General features: G+C 44.2%; 1 protein-coding gene across 2 annotated transcripts in view; it reads left to right on the plus strand.

Moving 5' to 3' along the window:
- pcbp4 (poly(rC) binding protein 4) overlaps positions 1-18,131 on the plus strand; it is a 118,340-nt gene that overhangs the window by 64,933 nt on the left and 35,276 nt on the right. For both annotated transcript variants that reach the window (XM_019255359.2, XM_027278939.1), the window contains exons 3-5: positions 4,750-5,066; positions 5,429-5,452; positions 7,473-7,505. In XM_019255359.2, coding sequence (XP_019110904.2) covers positions 4,911-5,066; positions 5,429-5,452; positions 7,473-7,505 — 213 coding nt within the window. In that variant the 5' untranslated portion in view covers positions 4,750-4,910. The remainder of the gene's footprint in view (positions 1-4,749; positions 5,067-5,428; positions 5,453-7,472; positions 7,506-18,131) is intronic.

An 18,131-nucleotide genomic window follows, 5' to 3' on the forward strand; every position in this document is an offset into this window, starting at 1 on the left:
TAGCTTCTGTTAGTAATGTTAGGCTCAGTCTGTTAGCTGCTGTTCGCTCCGTTAGCTCCAGGTCTGTTAGCCTGTTGTTTAGCTCCGCGCACCAGGGGCGGTTGTACCACCGGCCATTTTGGACCACCGCGGAGGAAGAAGAAGAAGAAAGAAGAAGAATAAGAAGAAGAAGACGCCGAAGAAGAAGGAAGTTGTTCTCCGGGTTGCTGACAGAGTGGACCGGTTGTTTTGCTAGAACCGGCAGTGAGCGAGCAAGCAGTTGTAACCGGGACTCAGCTGTCTAAATCCTCCATACTGGTCCTTTAACCTTCGGTGATCAACCTGACTGAAAGGCCTCTCGCCCAGTGTCTGTTTTTGTCCTCATGTACGTAAACCTGTCCAGCTAACAGACTGAGCTAACATGAGCTAACAGCAGCTAACAGACTGAGCTAACATGAGCTAACAGACTGAGCTAACATGAGCTAACAGCAGCTAACAGACTGAGCTAACATGAGCTAACAGCAGCTACAGCTGTCAGCAGTTTACTTCACTGTCCATCATAAACTCTGTAAATCACAGAGAGTTGAGGCGGAGCAGCCGGAGGACATCAGAGGGAAAACCAGAAAACATTTCCTCCATAAAATATGATCCAGTTTCACCAGAATCAGTGAAATAGTTGCTGCTGTGTGACTTAGTGCCGTAAAGCGTTACGTACTTCTCCCGACCCGGAGCCCAAAGTTACATAGTGTGAGAACAGACGTACAAATGACAGAGACACCGTTCAGCTGATCACAGGTCAGTGTGGGTCACCTGATCACAGGTCAGTGTGGATCACCTGATCACAGGTCAGTGTGGGTCACCTGATCACAGGTCAGTGTGGATCACAGATGTTAGATCATCAGAGGAAAGTTTTTTAATGATTGTAAATCAAACTGTGACCATGAGTCAGCAGCTCTGTGCTGTAAACTGATAGCTCATAGACAAACAAACCTATTCACTAAGTCACTTTTCTTTCAGTGTTTTTACTGAACTGGTCCTGACTGATTTAAAGCTCCAGAAGTGAATCATGAATCATGAATCATGAATCATGAATACTGGATGATGGGTGATGGTGAACTCAGTTGTCGTCAGCTGTCTCCACGTCTCTTTTCTATTTTTAAGCTTTGTGTTGGCGTCCCGACATTTCAGCATCATGGCTTCACCTTCTATTACAGTGTTAGCCGTAGCATCCTAGCATCAGCCCGTCCTCTGTAATTACAGTGATTACTAACAGCAGCGACAGGATGGCAGAGGGACCGCCCTCTCTCTCTCTCTCTGGATTCTGTCTTTAAATAGAGTCTGGTGTCACACACACACACCACACACACACACACACACACACACACACACACACACACACACACACACACACATAGATAGGCAGTGATGTCACTCTCTCTCTCTTTCCCTCCATCACATACCATGACATCATCGGCTGATGTAGTTACACACACAAACATTCATGCACACACACACTCCAGATTTGTTGTCTCAGGTTCAGAGTGTAATCCCACTGTGTAACTACGTCCAGCTGTACTCGAGTATTTGATCTGGTTACATTACTTCTGATCAAACAGCCAATCATCATCCAGGTCCCCAGCAGCAGTCAGCCCAGCTCGGCGTCTGTCTTTCAGCCTTTTATTTCACCAAGCTCTCACCAACCACTCTCGGAGACTTGAACTCTGCACGCGTGTTGTCTTTAACATGTCTGCTGACCACTCTAATCCAATCAGCTTTGAGGAATGAGTTGTTGGCTCAGCGTTTAATCCAATCAGTTTTTAGAATTGAGTTGTTGCCAGCCAGAATCAATCAACCCGGCCCACCTGGTCATCAAATCCAATACAGTGATTTACCGTCTGCTGGTTAAATATATCAGCCTGTTCTGCCTCCGTCTGTCGCTCTCTGCTCCTTCATGTGCTCATTTCCTCTTTGTTTCCTATTTGTTTCCTCTTTGTTTCCTCCTTGTTTCCTCTTTGTTTCCTCTTTGTTTCCTCCTTGTTTACTCTTTGTTTCCTCATGGTTTCATCCTTGTTTCCTCTTTGTTTCCTCTTTCTTTCCTCTTTCTTTCCTCCTTGTTTACTCTTTGTTTCCTCATGGTTTCCTCCTTGTTTCCTCCTTGTTTCCTCTTTGTTTCCTCCTTGTTTCCTCTTTGTTTCCTCTTTGTTTCCTCCTTGTTTCCTCTTTGTTTCCTCCCTCTTCATCTCTCTCCTCCTCTGTTCCTCTGTTCTGTATTCAGAAACATGCAGACCTCCTCTTTTCATGGTCTGGCTCTGAGGGTCATGGAGTCCACACCATGCTCGTCTGTTTAAACGATTCTTTATTAAACCAAATTAAACGCTCGTAAAGGATTTGAAGTTATGCAGTGTGCAGGAGCAGTGCTGTCAATGTTATCAGTGCTGTCAGTGGTAGGGTGTGCATGAGTGAGAAGTGTGAGTGTGTGAGTGTTGATAGTGTAAAACAAAAGCAAAGGACAACCTAAAGCATCAAGCTAAACCAAACCAACCCAACCCAACTAACCCAAACCAAACCAACCCAACCAAAGACAGAGGATGCAGAGCTGGATCTAAAGACGGTACACATCATGAGTACAGTCCGTTATCATCACACACACACACACACACACACACACTCTCTCTCAGTGCTGACCTCATGCATGGCTGATTCATGGTTTATTCCCCTGAGACCGTTTCTACAAGGACAGGTCCATCGGGATGTTAAGTGTGTGTGTGTGTGTTTGTGTGTGTGTGTGTGTGTGTGTGTGTGTGTGTGTCCTGTCATATATAACTCAAAGGGGGTGGGTACGGCAGGTTTTAACCCCGTGCTTCTGCAGCAGAGTTTCAATAATTCATGTGTTCTGTATTTGCATTTCTCTCTCACACACACTCACACACACGTAAATGCATCCTTTCAAATACATGCAACCAAAAACACACTCCAATGCACACAGGCGGCACACACACACACACACACACACACACACACACACACACACACACACACACACACAGACACCTGACCAGAACCAATGAAATCATCTGAAAACATTTCAAACACATCCCAGGTGTCCTGTCACTCCTCCACCCGACTGTCATCACTTCTCAGGTGGTCTGTGTGTGTGCGTGTGTGTGTGTGTGTGTGTGTGTGTGTGTGTGACGTTGTCATGAGACGATGCACGTCTAGCGTGCCAGACAGCCTGCATCGCGTTTGTGACCTACTTTGGGTTCAGAGTGTATTTTTTATGAGACTGTGAGATGCAGACGCTCACGGCACAAATGGAAATGCATACGCACACACACACATGCGCACACACACACACACACACACACGCACACACACACACACACGCACACACACACACATGCAGAAACACACATTTACGACGACACGCACACACAGATGTTTTCATATGAAGCAGCACACATTCTTTATTTATTCATCTGCATACCTGATGTCACTGAGGATGCTGGTTGGCATAGAGACAGATGCCTGAGAGTCTTCTCCTGACAGCAAGTAAAAAACACACAGACGCTCAGAGTAATCACACTACAACATGTGCATGTAATCCTGCTGCGTAGATGCATGCACACACGTTAGAAGCTCGTCTTTAGTATGCAGGAGCGCTCGCTCTCTTTGCTGTTTTTGCTTAAGTATCATCATGCCTGAGTGGCACTTCCATGGCCAAAAGCTTATTTAATTCAGCCCCCTGAAGCTTTTTAAACAGAGTTCCCAATTAATTTTTAAATTACCGTGCTGACTTGTTGACTAGCTTCTGACACTTGAGAAATTATGTTCATTTCCACACCTCTTATTGCACCAGAGTCGACTCGCTCCCGCTGCTCAGGATGTTGAATCAATGAAATGCCTTGTACGCCTCGTGGCTACAGAGTCAAACACGCTGCTGCTTTACAATGAAGACGCACACACACACACACACACACACACACACTGCCCGCTCTGTGCTTTGGCAACACTTAAGTATGCACACCCATGAGTGCAAATGAGCACACACACCAGTGTTTATGACTGCTCCCGTGGTCACAGCTGCAGGTCTAAAACAAACAGACAGGATCATCAGAGTCTGAAGACGAGGATCAGCTGAGAGTCAGTGAAATCAGCTGAGAGTCAGTGAAATCAGCTGAGAATCAGTGAAATCAGCTGAGAGTCAGTGAAATCAGCTGTATCACTGAAATCAGCTGAGAGTCAGTGAAATCAGCCGAGAGTCAGTGAAATCAGCTGTATCACTGAAATTAGCTGAGAGTCACTGAAATCAGCTGAGAGTCAGTGAAATCAGCCGAGAGTCAGTGAAATCAGCTGTATCACTGAAATCAGCTGAGAGTCACTGAAATCAGCTGAGAGTCACTGAAATCAGTTTCATAAGTTCAGGAGCATTATATTCTTAAATATGAGTAATGTCTCTGTAGCACATTTCTTTGTCTTTTTACCAAAAGATCTATTTTCATAAAACATATAAAACATTCAACATTTTCTAACTGAATGTGAGAGCCCTGTTCACGTCAGGATCAACGATCGGACAGGCTCAGACCTTTCATTGGACGATAAATCTTCTTGTCCTGCTGACTCTTTTAAATCAACACTTACTGCGTCTTATGAGTCTGAACGTTTTCTATCGGGTCTGTTGAGGCTCTGCAAATATAAAGAAATGATTTAATGTCCATAACTGAAATCATTATCATGTATTTCTTGTCTTTTTCTTCTCCATGGACTTGACAGAAACAGGATTACTCCCCACCCTGACACCAGCTCCTCGTACCATCCCACCATCCACCCTGAACCCGACCTCCCCTCACCCCCTCTCGCAGCTCCAGGGTTCTCCAAAGGTTTCTCTGTGGTGTTCTGGAAAGCTCCATACGCCTCGGTGGCCTCGGACCTTCATGCGTCTCCCAGCGGCAGAGTCCACCCACACCTCCACCCACCACACCACCACCACCACCACCACCACCACCACCACGACCATGAGCTGTGACCAGGAGTTTGGAGACGGGGCCATGGGAGTCACGCTCACACTGCGCCTCCTCATGCACGGCAAGGTGAGCGATACTCACAGAATATGTAAGACTGAGCTGACAGCAGATCACACAGGAAGACTCTGAGCACCGCGACCATAGAAACCATCAACATCAACTCACGGACTTTTCTTCTTCACAACATCATGTTTAAAAAACGTTTTTCTCTTTTTGTTTTGCTGTAAGAAATATTGGCCATGACATTTTTTAAAATTATTTTTGTATTTTACAATGAAAATGAAATAATTTTCTTTTTTAATTCCCGTTTCTGTAAAAAGAAAATCTCAAAGATAAACTGACGAAGTTTAAATGTTGACATTAAGCTGACTGAGTCTCTGATTGGCTGTGTCCAACACTAACATCTTGTGTTTGTGTTTTCTCCACAGGAAGTAGGAAGCATCATCGGCAAGGTGAGTTTTTACCTTTTGACGTCTCGTATCAGAACAAATTAAAGCACAGTGCAAACGACTGCGTCCATGTTTTAGTCATTAAATAGATAAATAATAATTTTCCATACGCAGTCATTTCACAGCTACGCTGCCTTCAGTAAATCCTCCCCATCTTTGCACCTCCCCCATGTTCAGATTATGGTTTTCTGAAATTGGCATGCCGCTCAAGATAACATGCAGTGTAATCCTACTACAACGATATAAAGTTGCCATGAAATCTGCATTAATAGTGTGTAAAAGTTCCAGTCAGGCCGTGTCGTTCCGATCTCTACTGCCTGAAAAGGAGCTGCTCTCCAGGGATGCGAGTCAATTTAACTGTGGACGTGTTAAATAAACCCCTGTAGGATTTTTTTTCCAAATATATCACAGCCAAGTGAAGTGTGATAATGACCACTGCCCTCGCAGCACATTCACTAACCGTGATTAGGGCTGATTTCCGTCAGCGTATATTTAGATTCCCCCCGTCCTCATCACTTACACAGTCGGTCTATTAGCTTTCAGTGTCTGGCATAAAGATGGCATGAACATTACATCACTGTGTTACAGTTCGAGTTGGGTCGTGTCTGGAGTGGCACCACAGCAGCTGCTCTCCAGGGTTTTCTTTGAGTATTAACAGAACTGATGCTGCTATCTGACTTAAACAGGCTCATGTGATAACGATTGAATATGAGAAACAAACATATTTACATGTTGGGTGTTTATTTAACACTCCTGCCTGTGCACACGGCACATTGGCAGCATTCGTGTCAGGCTCGTGTTCGCAGCGAATGAGAGGCTCCTCCGGTGAAGCTGCTCGGGGGCTTCCCGCTGGCTGCTGATTAGTAGGCGGAAAGCATCGCTGTTTCATTTTCCTCACCTGGAGTTCTCCAGGTGCTCCTGCAGACTTCCTGTCATCGCATGCTTCTCCTACAATAATAGCAATATGTGAAATACATAAACACCACACACACACAGAAGTGTGTTGTCCACACTCAGACTTCCAGCTGATTAACAAAGTAACATTTTAAACTTTCATTTCAGATTTTATTCTGTTATTTTATTAAAAGTATTTCTGCCTCATCTGAACAGAGCGAGTTACAGACCATCTATTAGTTCAGTATGTCAGACCAGAGCAGAAGATCTTTGTCATTATGCAATGCATAACGAAATGTAAGTGCTGTCTTAAAAAACAAACAGCAAACAGCAAATCCATTCCACATACACAGAGTCTATGCAAAGCAGCATCCATGAGTTCAGTCATGTAGTCATCTGGTCATAGCTGTAGTTGTTTTGTTGTTGGAATAGGATGTGCCGGCTGGGATGGGTCCTGGATGATGTTCTGGGCTCTTTTGTCTTTGAATACGTTGAATTCAGCTTCAGCTTCTGTTCAATGTTCAGTGACTAAATTTAAGCTTCTTCTGCCTGTGGAGTTTTTTCAAATGTCACCACCAGTTTTAGAGACATATCCAGTATTCTGAGATGTAATCGAAGGAGGACGATTTCATTAAAGTTCATTTAAAAAACTGTTTTGTAATAATTTTCTTTCTAATTATTCTTTAATAGTTTTTCTGTAATCAAACTTTAACAGGACAATCACAATGAGTCTGCCTGAGCTTGGTGGTGGTCTTATATAACGCCGTCTTCCTTCTGCAGTGAACTCAAACTAAACATTGTTTGTGAATGGAGTTCGTGTGGACCAGAGACTGGTGCAGCAGCTCTGTCACTGCGCTCTGCCCCGTCCTCCCCACACAACATTCAAATAGCTGCTCATTACTTTAGATTTGCAACTCATGCGAATGATGCAAGAACGTGAAACTTGCACCCGCCAATTTGTGCCAGTCGCAGCGTGATTGGACGTTAATTTGTGTCTGTTTGTGTCGTTGCATTGATTTGATTGGCTTCCTGTGTGAACTCACTTTCAGTTCTACATTTAAACGGATTGTTTGACAGAAGTCTTTATTCCTCACGTCAGTGACTCTGTGTGTCTTGTGTCTCTCCACAGAAAGGGGAGACGGTGAAGAGAATACGAGAAGAGGTAAGACTCCGCCGCCCACCCCCATTCTGCATATTCTCCCATCTCTGTCGCCCTCTCATCTCCTATTAATCCACGATAACCCGTCGAATGCAGCTCACGAACAGGAAGCAGTGCAGCTGGAACTGTGACAAACGGGAAACATGAGCAGCGTTTCATCTTTGTGCACAGTAGCTGCAGGAAAATCCGACTGTAACCAACACTACACGTTCTGCCAGAGTCTTTGCTGCAGATTTATTCCAGCGTCGGCCTGCATGTAGATTTCTGTCAGATCCGCCTATTTTTAGAAAGTCAAATATCCGTGTGTGTTTTTGTGATTTTGGCTGCCTGCTGTGATGTTAGCACGCTAGCCACGTCGACGCTCACATCTCGAGCCGTCGTCACCGTCAGCAGCCTGTAAAACAGGAGCTCCACCGGAGCTTCAGCTTCCCTCTGGAATATCTGTCCTCGCTGCGTTCCCGTCGTTTCAAGGAGATGCAAATAGAGAGAAAGACAAAAAAAGTGAGACAGAGGCCGGAGGGACAAGAAGAGAGTGGAAGAGAAACAACAGGGCTTGTAAATGACAGCATTACCCACGATGCACAAAAATGTTTCTTTGGAGTTCCACAAAGAACCTCTTATCACGAGGTTCCTTAACAAACGAAGAAGAACCACCAGTCATGGAACTTGAGTTCAGGGTTAAACCAAACATGAACAAACTAAATGAAAAGCTTTTATGAATAGTATTAAAGCATAAATGATAATATGAGACACAGATAAACATCTCCAATCAGCTTGCTTGCTGCAGCTAAATGAATACTTAAACACTCAGATCTATAACTTCAAATGTTCTGCGTTCCTCTCTGTGAATACAGAACACGGCTGGCTCATCAGCGTTAATGTATGCAACACCTGACGTGAATACCAGAGACAGTTTTCTGTATGTTCAAAGAGAGTGCAGAGGCATGGAGGGTTTCCCGAGGGAGCGTTAACGTGAAGACATTATTCTTGTCCAAACATAAAGATGAAGACAGGAAGTCAGAGTGCCATAGAGAAATGTATCAGTTGGGAAAGAGTGTGTGCATTTAAACACTGGCCAGACTAGGATGAGGTCACCACGTCCTTATTCTCATGTTGTAGAAGCTCTCCAGAGTCCATGCACGACTCTGTATGAGCTCTTCATCCGTGATCCTTCAAAATATAACGCTGTAGGTTTACCTCTGACTCAAAGGATGAAAACACAGGACACGCTGTTTGTGTCTCAGATCTTCTTTTCACTCATGTAACGTACTTAAACCTTACATGACTTTGTACGTAACTATGATGTGTGATTTCTGGCCACATTCTTCAGCGTTTTACCTCCTCACACCCTCAATGCCATGACAGTTACAGTTTGACAACGTCCTCAAAAAATGTGTAGCAGACCTTCCAAACTGTCACCTACGTACGTACTAACAGAACAGCAGCATTAAACAAATCAGAAGGATGGTGAAATAACTCCATGATGATTGGTCAGGTCTGTTTGTAAGACGACAAACGCACAACTTTTAAAACACACGTGTTCAACGTTTAGCAGTTACCATGCAGGCTCTGTATGAATATGAAGCAGTATCAGCTGCAGACAGGTTGAGTTAAAATAAATCAACTTTAGAGAATAAAGTGTGAGCAGCTCCAGATCAGATCCAACAGCACAGTACAGGCTGAAGCTAGCTCGTTACCATGCTACAGTGGAAACGTGTTACCTCTTTACATTCTGTTCATTTTCTGAATGTTTAAATATTCAGAAACTTCTCATCAAATCTCAGAAATCTCAAATCACACCACGTTTAAGCTGATAGAATGTGCAACGTTCCTCTGCCAGCTTTATTTTAAAGTCTAACCGTGTGTTGCTAATTAGTGACGAGTGCCTACGACACGAGTCGACTATTAATCTTCTGCGGGTTTAAAAAATAAATAAATAAATCAGTGAAAAAATAAAACGTATTCGACTACCGTGGCCTCAAATGCCCCACTACAGACACGATTTATACATAGAAACGTAGGAAAATTTGTCTTCTCACTCACATTCGCCTGCTAAAGCTGTCAGCCTTATAGTTTTGGCGTAACACACAAAGATGCGCCACCAACACCCATCCACAGCCTCATAGACTGCCATGTTAAAAAGGCGGGAACATTTCTGGAGGAAAGCAGAAGTAACGTTTCTTTGAATCGCTCTAAAGGTCACATTTCTTCACTTTATCAACACAAAATAACTATGTAGACGTTCAGGAAGGGCTCAGGATGCTCCCAGTGATTTCGGTTCAATGATTGGAAATACGGTTTGTCCAGAAATCCTTCCTGTTCGAGGGGTGGTCTCAGCATTTTCTCTCTCTCTCTGTCAGCATTTCCAACTGACATTCTAACAGGTGCAGTAACTGCTCTGCTGATTAGGGCCGGCAGTTGGTCCTGGTTGCTTGGCAACCTCAAGCCTGCCTGAAGGAGGAGGGGCTATTTTCAAAATAAGAGTCCCTTCAAAATAAGACTTTGCTCATTGTAGTAAAGACATGATAATTGCTAACATTAGCGGCTAATGGTAGAATTAGTGGCTAGCGCGTTAGTGCTAGCTGCTCCTGTGTGTAAATAAACATGTTAAAAATGAGTATTTGAGCTGTGCTTTTTGAATACAGACCCCCAGCAACAGCAAATTTTCTAGTTAATTGTTGTTAACCTGACCATTACTGACACTCATGTTACTCTGCAAAAAATAAAAGCATCCTTATGAGTACGATGATAAAGTGGAGTCAAATATGAGATAACATTAAATTCAGATTTAACTGCAGTGGATTGAGGCTCAAATTAGGTCACAGAACTGCTTCTGGTGTGTTTGACAAGAAAATAAAACTCCACTGTGTTTTAATGAACCAAAATTTACTCAGTTTAGTTCCCTGCTTGCCTGGAAAAATGTTAAATAATAACCCACAAACACATTCTGCAGGGAGAAATGATTTTAGAAACGCGTGTCCTCAGAGAAATAGTTTGAAGATGACTGCACATGAATCAACACTCCAGAGAGCAAAGAGAGAGAGAGGGAGGCTTTTTAAATTAACTTGTGAAATACGACACAAAGAGGCAAATCAGTCGGACTCCAGAATGAAAGTAAAACATCCAGCTGAGACAAAGAGCTAATGATGTCTGCTAATATTTTAATGTGAATATCAAACAGGCAGTTTATTCGTCCAGATGTATGATGCTTTCACATGTTGGGTTCAGTTCAAACGAACTCTGCTGCGTTGGCTTGACGTGGAAACACTTGATCTTAGGTAGCTGCAAACACGATCCATACAACCTGCTGCCATCCTGAGACATCCAAACCCCGATACAGATGTTTGTTTATACGTCTATTCTGTGCCACGATGGTGCCAAAGGATGTTTTTCTCTGGAGGACAAATACCAGGTTTAAATGCAAAGGCAAGATCTTTGGAGTCAGTAAGTTGTAGTCAGCATTAGTGATTTGAATTTAGAGACGGTGGAGCTCGATGAGCAGCGGGGTGACATGTTGTAGACCAGGCGAGCCGCCACGTTCTGGATCATCTGAAGGGGTTTCACTATGCAGGCTGGAGGCCCGTCAGGAGGACGGACAGTAGTCTAGTCTTGAAATGAACACAGCTTGTGTCAGGAGCTGAGTAGTTTGTTGAGTTAGGTAAGGCATGACCGGGCAACTGAGGCGACTACGTTTCTCACCACCCTGGTGAGGGCGATTCATAGGGAGTCAGTTTCTATGCTGATGTCATGGTGTATAGTAGGTTTGTCTGAGAGCAGTTCAGTTTTTGAGGTTCAGCTGGAGGTGATATTCCTTCATCCATGTGGAGATATCTGAGAGACATTCAGAGACCAGAGCAGAGAGCGAGGGGTCCTCAGGAGGACATGACAGATACAGCTGAGTGTCATCTGCATAGCGGTGATTGGAAAAGCCATGTGAGCGGATAATCAGACCCAGGGAGGTGGTGTAGAGAGCAAATAGAAAGGACCCCAGCACTGAGCCCTGGGGCACCCCTGTGGTGAAGTGATTAGTGACAACTGTCCAAGCCCGGATACACTGAACGAGGCCCTGTCAGCTAGGATTCAAACCAGGAAAGAGAACCAGAGAGCCAGTGTTAGAGAGAGTAGAGAGGAGGACGCGATGGTTAACTGTGTCAAAGGCAAACACTACAAACAAACTAAAATTAGACTCACGTTAAAACAGTCAGTTTATTTAACGGCACGAGCGAGAAGAGACGGAGACAAAGGTCGAGAAGACAGCAGAAAAACAGACTTTGTCTTTGCCCGAACATTTCTCTGTGACAGCGTAACTCTCAGAGCAGAAACATGAATATTTAAATGGATATTTGCTTCTCAAGGACAAACAGTGGATCCAGTTTTCTAAGCTACTGTACGTCTTCCTCTCATTACTCTGCTTTATTCACAGACCTGCTCCCTCACTCATTGTCTATGCAAACTGACAGAACACACACACACACACACACACACACACACACACACACCACTCTCACTTCCTATAATGAACTGCAGGGGAAACCCAGTGTTTCACTTTCACACACTGCCAGGACACACACACATGTACACACAAACGCGCACACACACAAAGAGGGGACAATAAGTCCCTCTTCATCAAGTCGATAAACACATTGATGTCAGGATGGAGCTCTTCATAATGGCTTTACACATTTTATACACACACCTAGACATGTATGCAAACACACACACACACACACACACACACACACAGGCAGCATGACTCCCTAATAAAGAACAGAACAGAGTAATTCAGTTGAATGACACGGCTGTCCATCCTCCCTCAGCTCCAAATGAAGAGTGATGAAGACGACAGACTCACGCTGCTGCAGCACCACGAACTGCTGCACGGCTCGCTCATTAGAGCGGGAGGATGAGGGGGGAGGATGAGGGGGGAGGATGGAGGATGAGGAGGGAGGCTGAGGAGGGAGGATGAGGGGGGAGGATGAGGGGGGAGGCTGCGGGCGGGGGTATGATGCGGAGGGCACGGCTAGGGGCGCGGACTGCGGAGGGCAGGCTGCGGCGGCGGAGCGGCAGGGGGCTGCGGGGGGCTCATCCGGGGGGCGGCTGCGGGGGGCGGCTGCCGGGGGCGGCTGCGGGGGGCTGCAGGTGACAGGCGTGAGTGGAGGGCTGCACATTGAGTACAAGACGAGGAACACCGGGTTGTCACACATGGCAGCGGGTGAATCAGAGTCAGTGTCGTCATCGTATTAAAGAAACAGTGCTGATGTTTGAGCTGCAGCAAACTACAACTACACTAACTGATGATGAAGCTGAGGCAACAAACTACAACTACACTAACTGATAATGAGGCTGAGGCAACAAACTAAACTACGACATACTGATAATGAGCGAGGCAACAAACTACAAACTACACTAACTGATAATAAAGGCTGAGCGCAACAAACTACAACTTACACTAACGATGATGAGGCTGAGGCACAAAACTACAACTACACTAACTGATATGAGGCTGAGGCAACAAACTACAACCCTAACACTAACTGATAATTGAGGCTGAGGCAAACAACTAACAACTACACTAAAGGATGATGAGGCTGAGGCAACAAACTACAACTACACTAACTGATAATGAAGCTGAGGCAACAAACTACAACTACACTAACTGATAATGAGGCTGAGGCAACATAACTAACTACACGACACAATACAAATGAGAAGCTGAGGCAACAACACAACTACACTAACTGATAATGAGGCTGAGGCAACAAACTACAACTACACTAACTGATAATGAGGCTGAGGCAACAAACTACAACTACACTAACTGATAATGAGGCTGAGGCAAACAACTAAACTACAACACAACTGATGATGAGGCTGAGGCAACAAACTACAACTAACACTAACTGATAATGAAGCTGAGGCAACAAACTACAACTACTAAAACTGAATAATGAGGCTGAGGCAACATACACCTAAACTACACTAACTGATAATGAAAGCTGGAGGCAACACTACACTACACTAACTGATAATGAGGCTGAGGCAACAAACTACAACTACACTAACTGATAATGAGGCTGAGGCAACAAACTACAACTACACTAACTGATAATGAGGCTGAGGCAACAAACTACAACTACACTAACTGATAATGAGGCTGAGGCAACAAACTACAACTACACTAACTGATAATGAGGCTGAGGCAACAAACACAAACTAAACTAACTGATAATGAGCTGAGGCAACATACTACAACTACAACTACAACTACACTAACTGATAATGAGGTGAGGCTGAGGCAACAACACTACAACTACAACTAACACTACGATAATGAGCTGAGAATGAGGCTAGGCAACAAATTACAAACAACACACTAACTGATATGAGGCTGAGGCAACAAACTACAACTACACTACGGATATGAGGCTGAGGCACCAACTACAACTCAATACAAACTCCACTAACTGATATGAGCTGAGGCAACAAACTCCACTACCCTACAACTACACTAAACTGATAATGAGGCTGAGGCAACAATACACAACTACACACAACTGATAATGAGGCGGAGGCAACAACAACTAAACAACACACTACACTAACTACTGATAATGAGGCTGAGGCACAACTAAACAACTACACTAAAACTGATATGACTGAGGCAAACAAACTACTACACACCTAACACATAACTGATAATGAGCTGAGGCAACAAACTACAAACACACTAACTGATAATGAGGCTGAGGCAACAAACTAAACACACTACAAACTAAACTAACTGATAATGAGGCTGAGGCAAGCAAACATACAAAACTACAAAACAATCACTAACTGATAATGAGGCTGAGGCAAACAACACAACTAACACTAACTGATAATGAGGCGAGGCAACAAACACAACTAACACACTGATAATGAAGCTAGGCAACAAACAAACTACAACTAACTATGATAATGAGGCTGAGGCAACAACTACACTACACTAACTGATAATGAGGCTGAGGCAACAACTACTACAACTACACTAACTGATAATGAGGGCTGAGGCAACAATACAAACTACACTAACGGATAATGAGGCTGAGGCAAACAAACTCAACTACACTAACTGATAAGAGAGCTGAGGCAACAAACTACAACTCAACTACAACTACGAACTGATAATGAGGCTGAGGCAACAAACTACAACTACACTAACTGATAATGAGCTGAGGCAAACAAACTACAACTAAACTAACTGATAAGAGGCTGAGGCAACAACTACAAAACTAACACTAAATGACTACAAAACACATACACTAACTGATAATGAGGCTGAGGCAAACATACTAAACTACAAAAACAACTAAAACACTCAACTGATAATGAGGCTGAGGCAACAACAAATTAACAAGAAGGGAGAAAAAAACAAACTACACTAACGGATGATGAGGCTGAGGCAACAAACTACAACATACACTAACTGATATGAGGCTGAGGCAACAAACTACAACTACACCACTAACATGATAAATGAAGCTGGAGGCAACAAACTCACTAACAAACTAAGACTAACATAATGAGGGCTGAGGCAACAATACTACAAAACTAAAAACTACACTCTAACTGATAATGAGGCTGAGGCAACATACTACACTACAAAAACTACACAACATAAACTGAGACTGATAATGAGGCTGAGGCACAACAAATTACAACTACACTAACTGATGATGAGGCTGAGGCAACAAACTACAACTACAACTACACTAACGAGATAGAGATGAGGCTGAGGCAACAAACTACAAACTACATAACCAAACTACACACAACTAACTACACTAACTGATAATGAAGCTGAGGCAACAAACTAAACTAAACAAACAAACTGAAAACTAGAAACACACAACTAACTAAAAAACACACTAACTGATAATGAAGCTGTGAGGAGCAAACAAACTACAACTCAACAACTACAACTAACTGATAATGGAGGCTGAGGCAACAACACTACAAACTACACAACTTAAAACAAAACTAAAACTCACTAAAAACTGATAATGAATGTGGGCCTGAGAACAACTCAACTAAACTACAACTCTGACAACACTACAACTAAAACTGATAATGAGGCTGAGGCAACAAACACAACTACATAACTGAGTAATGAGGCTGAGGCAACAAACAAACTAACAAATGAAGTATGTACAAACAACTACACTAACTGATAATGGAGGCTGAGGCAAACAAACTAACTACAAGCTATCACTACTGTCGTGACCCTGCAAAAAACGCAAACAAACAACAAACGCAACACAGAGAAGAGGATGCTCCTGCCTCTACAGGAATCATCCGATCCACCGCTGATGTATCACGTTTGCCGGGGCCATGGCAGTACGAACAGGGCGTGGTAATGTCCTGAGTGAACAACCAATGGAGGTTTATATGAAGATGAGTTCAGGTGTGGACGTTCTGACTTTGACCCCAGGATGGACAAGCTTTTGTGTCCTGTTAATTATGCCGAGTTTACCTTGGAATACGTAACCGCAACTTCAAGACTCTTTTGAAAGAAAGCTAACCTAGTTTTGTTGGCCTTACCTTAATTCTGAAAATGTTATTATGGGCCTTAATGCTTTTCCCAGATATTATTAAACTGATTAGGACACAAAGTAAGTCAGTGAAACGACGAGTCCTACAGGTGAAGGTTGGTTAATTGGTCACCTTCTCATCATCAGTTTGTTTTGATTAACCATTCGTCAAGAAGAAGATAGAGACTGGATGAAGGCGGAGGGTTGAAGTTGTGTACGTGAAGAAAAAGGGGTTAGTGGGAGGTCAGAAGAGTATGGAAGTGATAGAAGACAGTGGGTAGATGAGTAGTTGAAGGGTGGCGTTAATCGATAATTAATAATGAGACGGGTTAAGATGAAAGGGAGGAGAGATGAAAGGAGCGAAGAGCGGTGAGGGGAGTGCAATGGTGGGCGGCTGCTAATGGACGGGGATTGAGGATGCACAGATAAAGTTCATGTGGAGGTTTAAGTGCCACCTAACAGGAAGCTGCAGATTTGCAACCAAATGAAGACCCACGCCTCACCTCTCACATAAAAGCAAAGTTGGTATCTAGGGTTAAGGTTTAGTTGTCAAATGAACAAGAATGATGATAGAGCCAGCTTGTACTCGAGTATTTGTCTGAGTACTTACGTGTCTGGACAAACAAAGCCAATCATCATCCAGGTCCCCAGCAGCACAGCTGATATCCGTGCCGAGTTCCAGCAGCATCAGGCCAGCTCGCGTCTGTATTCATCAGCCTGTATTGTTCACCAAGCTCTCACCACCACTAAAAGTCAGTCCCACTTTACACTCTTGTCGCGGCTTTCTTGCTCGCTCAACTCCAATGTTCTCTCGCTTTTCTTTCCCCGCTCTTCTTAGCTTTCCCCGTCAGCGCCTCGTCACGCTCTTCTCCTCTGCGCAGCATGTCCGGAAAGCCTGCTGAGACTGTAAACGCAATTGTCTTCTTACGGTCTTCTTCTTTCTTCTTCTTTCTTCTTCACCGCTGCGTGCGTCTGGAGCTCACAGTCTAGCAGCCGCCCCCGGCTTGTACAACAACTGGAGCTAACACTATAACAGCAAGCTGTACAATTGTTTGGGCAGCAAGTTTAATCTGTCGTCGGTGACGCGCCTTTGACCCACACTGACCTGTGATCAGGTGATCCACTCTGACCTGTGATCAGGTGATCCACTCTGACCTGTGATCAGGTGAACGGTGTCTCTGTCATTCGTACGTCTGTTCTCACACTATGTAACTTTGGGCTCCGGGTCGGGAGAAGTACGTAACGCTTTACGGCACTAAGTCACACAGCAGCAACTATTTCACTGATTCTGGTGAAACTGGATCATATTTTATGGAGGAAATGTTTTCTGGTTTTCCCTCTGATGTCCTGAAGAACAACACATTTAAACTCAGCAGCAGCCTCATCGTCTCTGTTTATCTAATCTCCTTCTAACTCACACTTCAGTCTTCTCCTCACTCTCATCCTCTCATCCATCCTCTCATCCATCCATCTTGTATGGTTATTACTGCACCTTCTCTGTATCTTCACTTTCTCCTTATTTCTCCTCAAATATTTGCACCACCTTGTCTCTCTCCTCCTGATCCTTTCCCCTTCACTCTCCTGTCCTCCTCCTCCTCTTCCTCTTCCTCTTCCTTCCCTTCCTCCTCTTCCTTTTTAATAAATCTCTAACCACTCTCTCTCCTCTCCTCTCCATTTCCTGGACTTGAATCACATCTTCCTCCACCCTCCTCCTCCTCCTCGTCATCTTAATCTTTCTCTCCCTAATCTCCCCCAATATTCTCACCACCTTTTCATTTCCTCCTCTGCTCTCCTTCCTCCCCCTTCGTCTACCTCCTTACCTACAAAAAAAGACTCAGTTTACTACATTGCTCTTCTCATCAGCTTCCCTCCCTTCCCTCCTCTCCTCCCTCTTCCAGCCTCCTGGTAATCCCTCTCTCCTCCTGCATCACAGGTGAATCTCCTTTAGGGAGCGGGGAGCAGCGTGGGGAAAATGGTTCTCCTCCTCTTCTCCTTCTTGGCCCACATATCTCCCCCTCCCCCGCCCCCACCCCCCCAATTTTTTTTTTTCTCCCCCCCT

The sequence above is a fragment of the Larimichthys crocea genome, chromosome VI (assembly GCF_000972845.2).
Source record: "Larimichthys crocea isolate SSNF chromosome VI, L_crocea_2.0, whole genome shotgun sequence".
Taxonomy (NCBI): Eukaryota; Metazoa; Chordata; class Actinopteri; family Sciaenidae; genus Larimichthys; species Larimichthys crocea.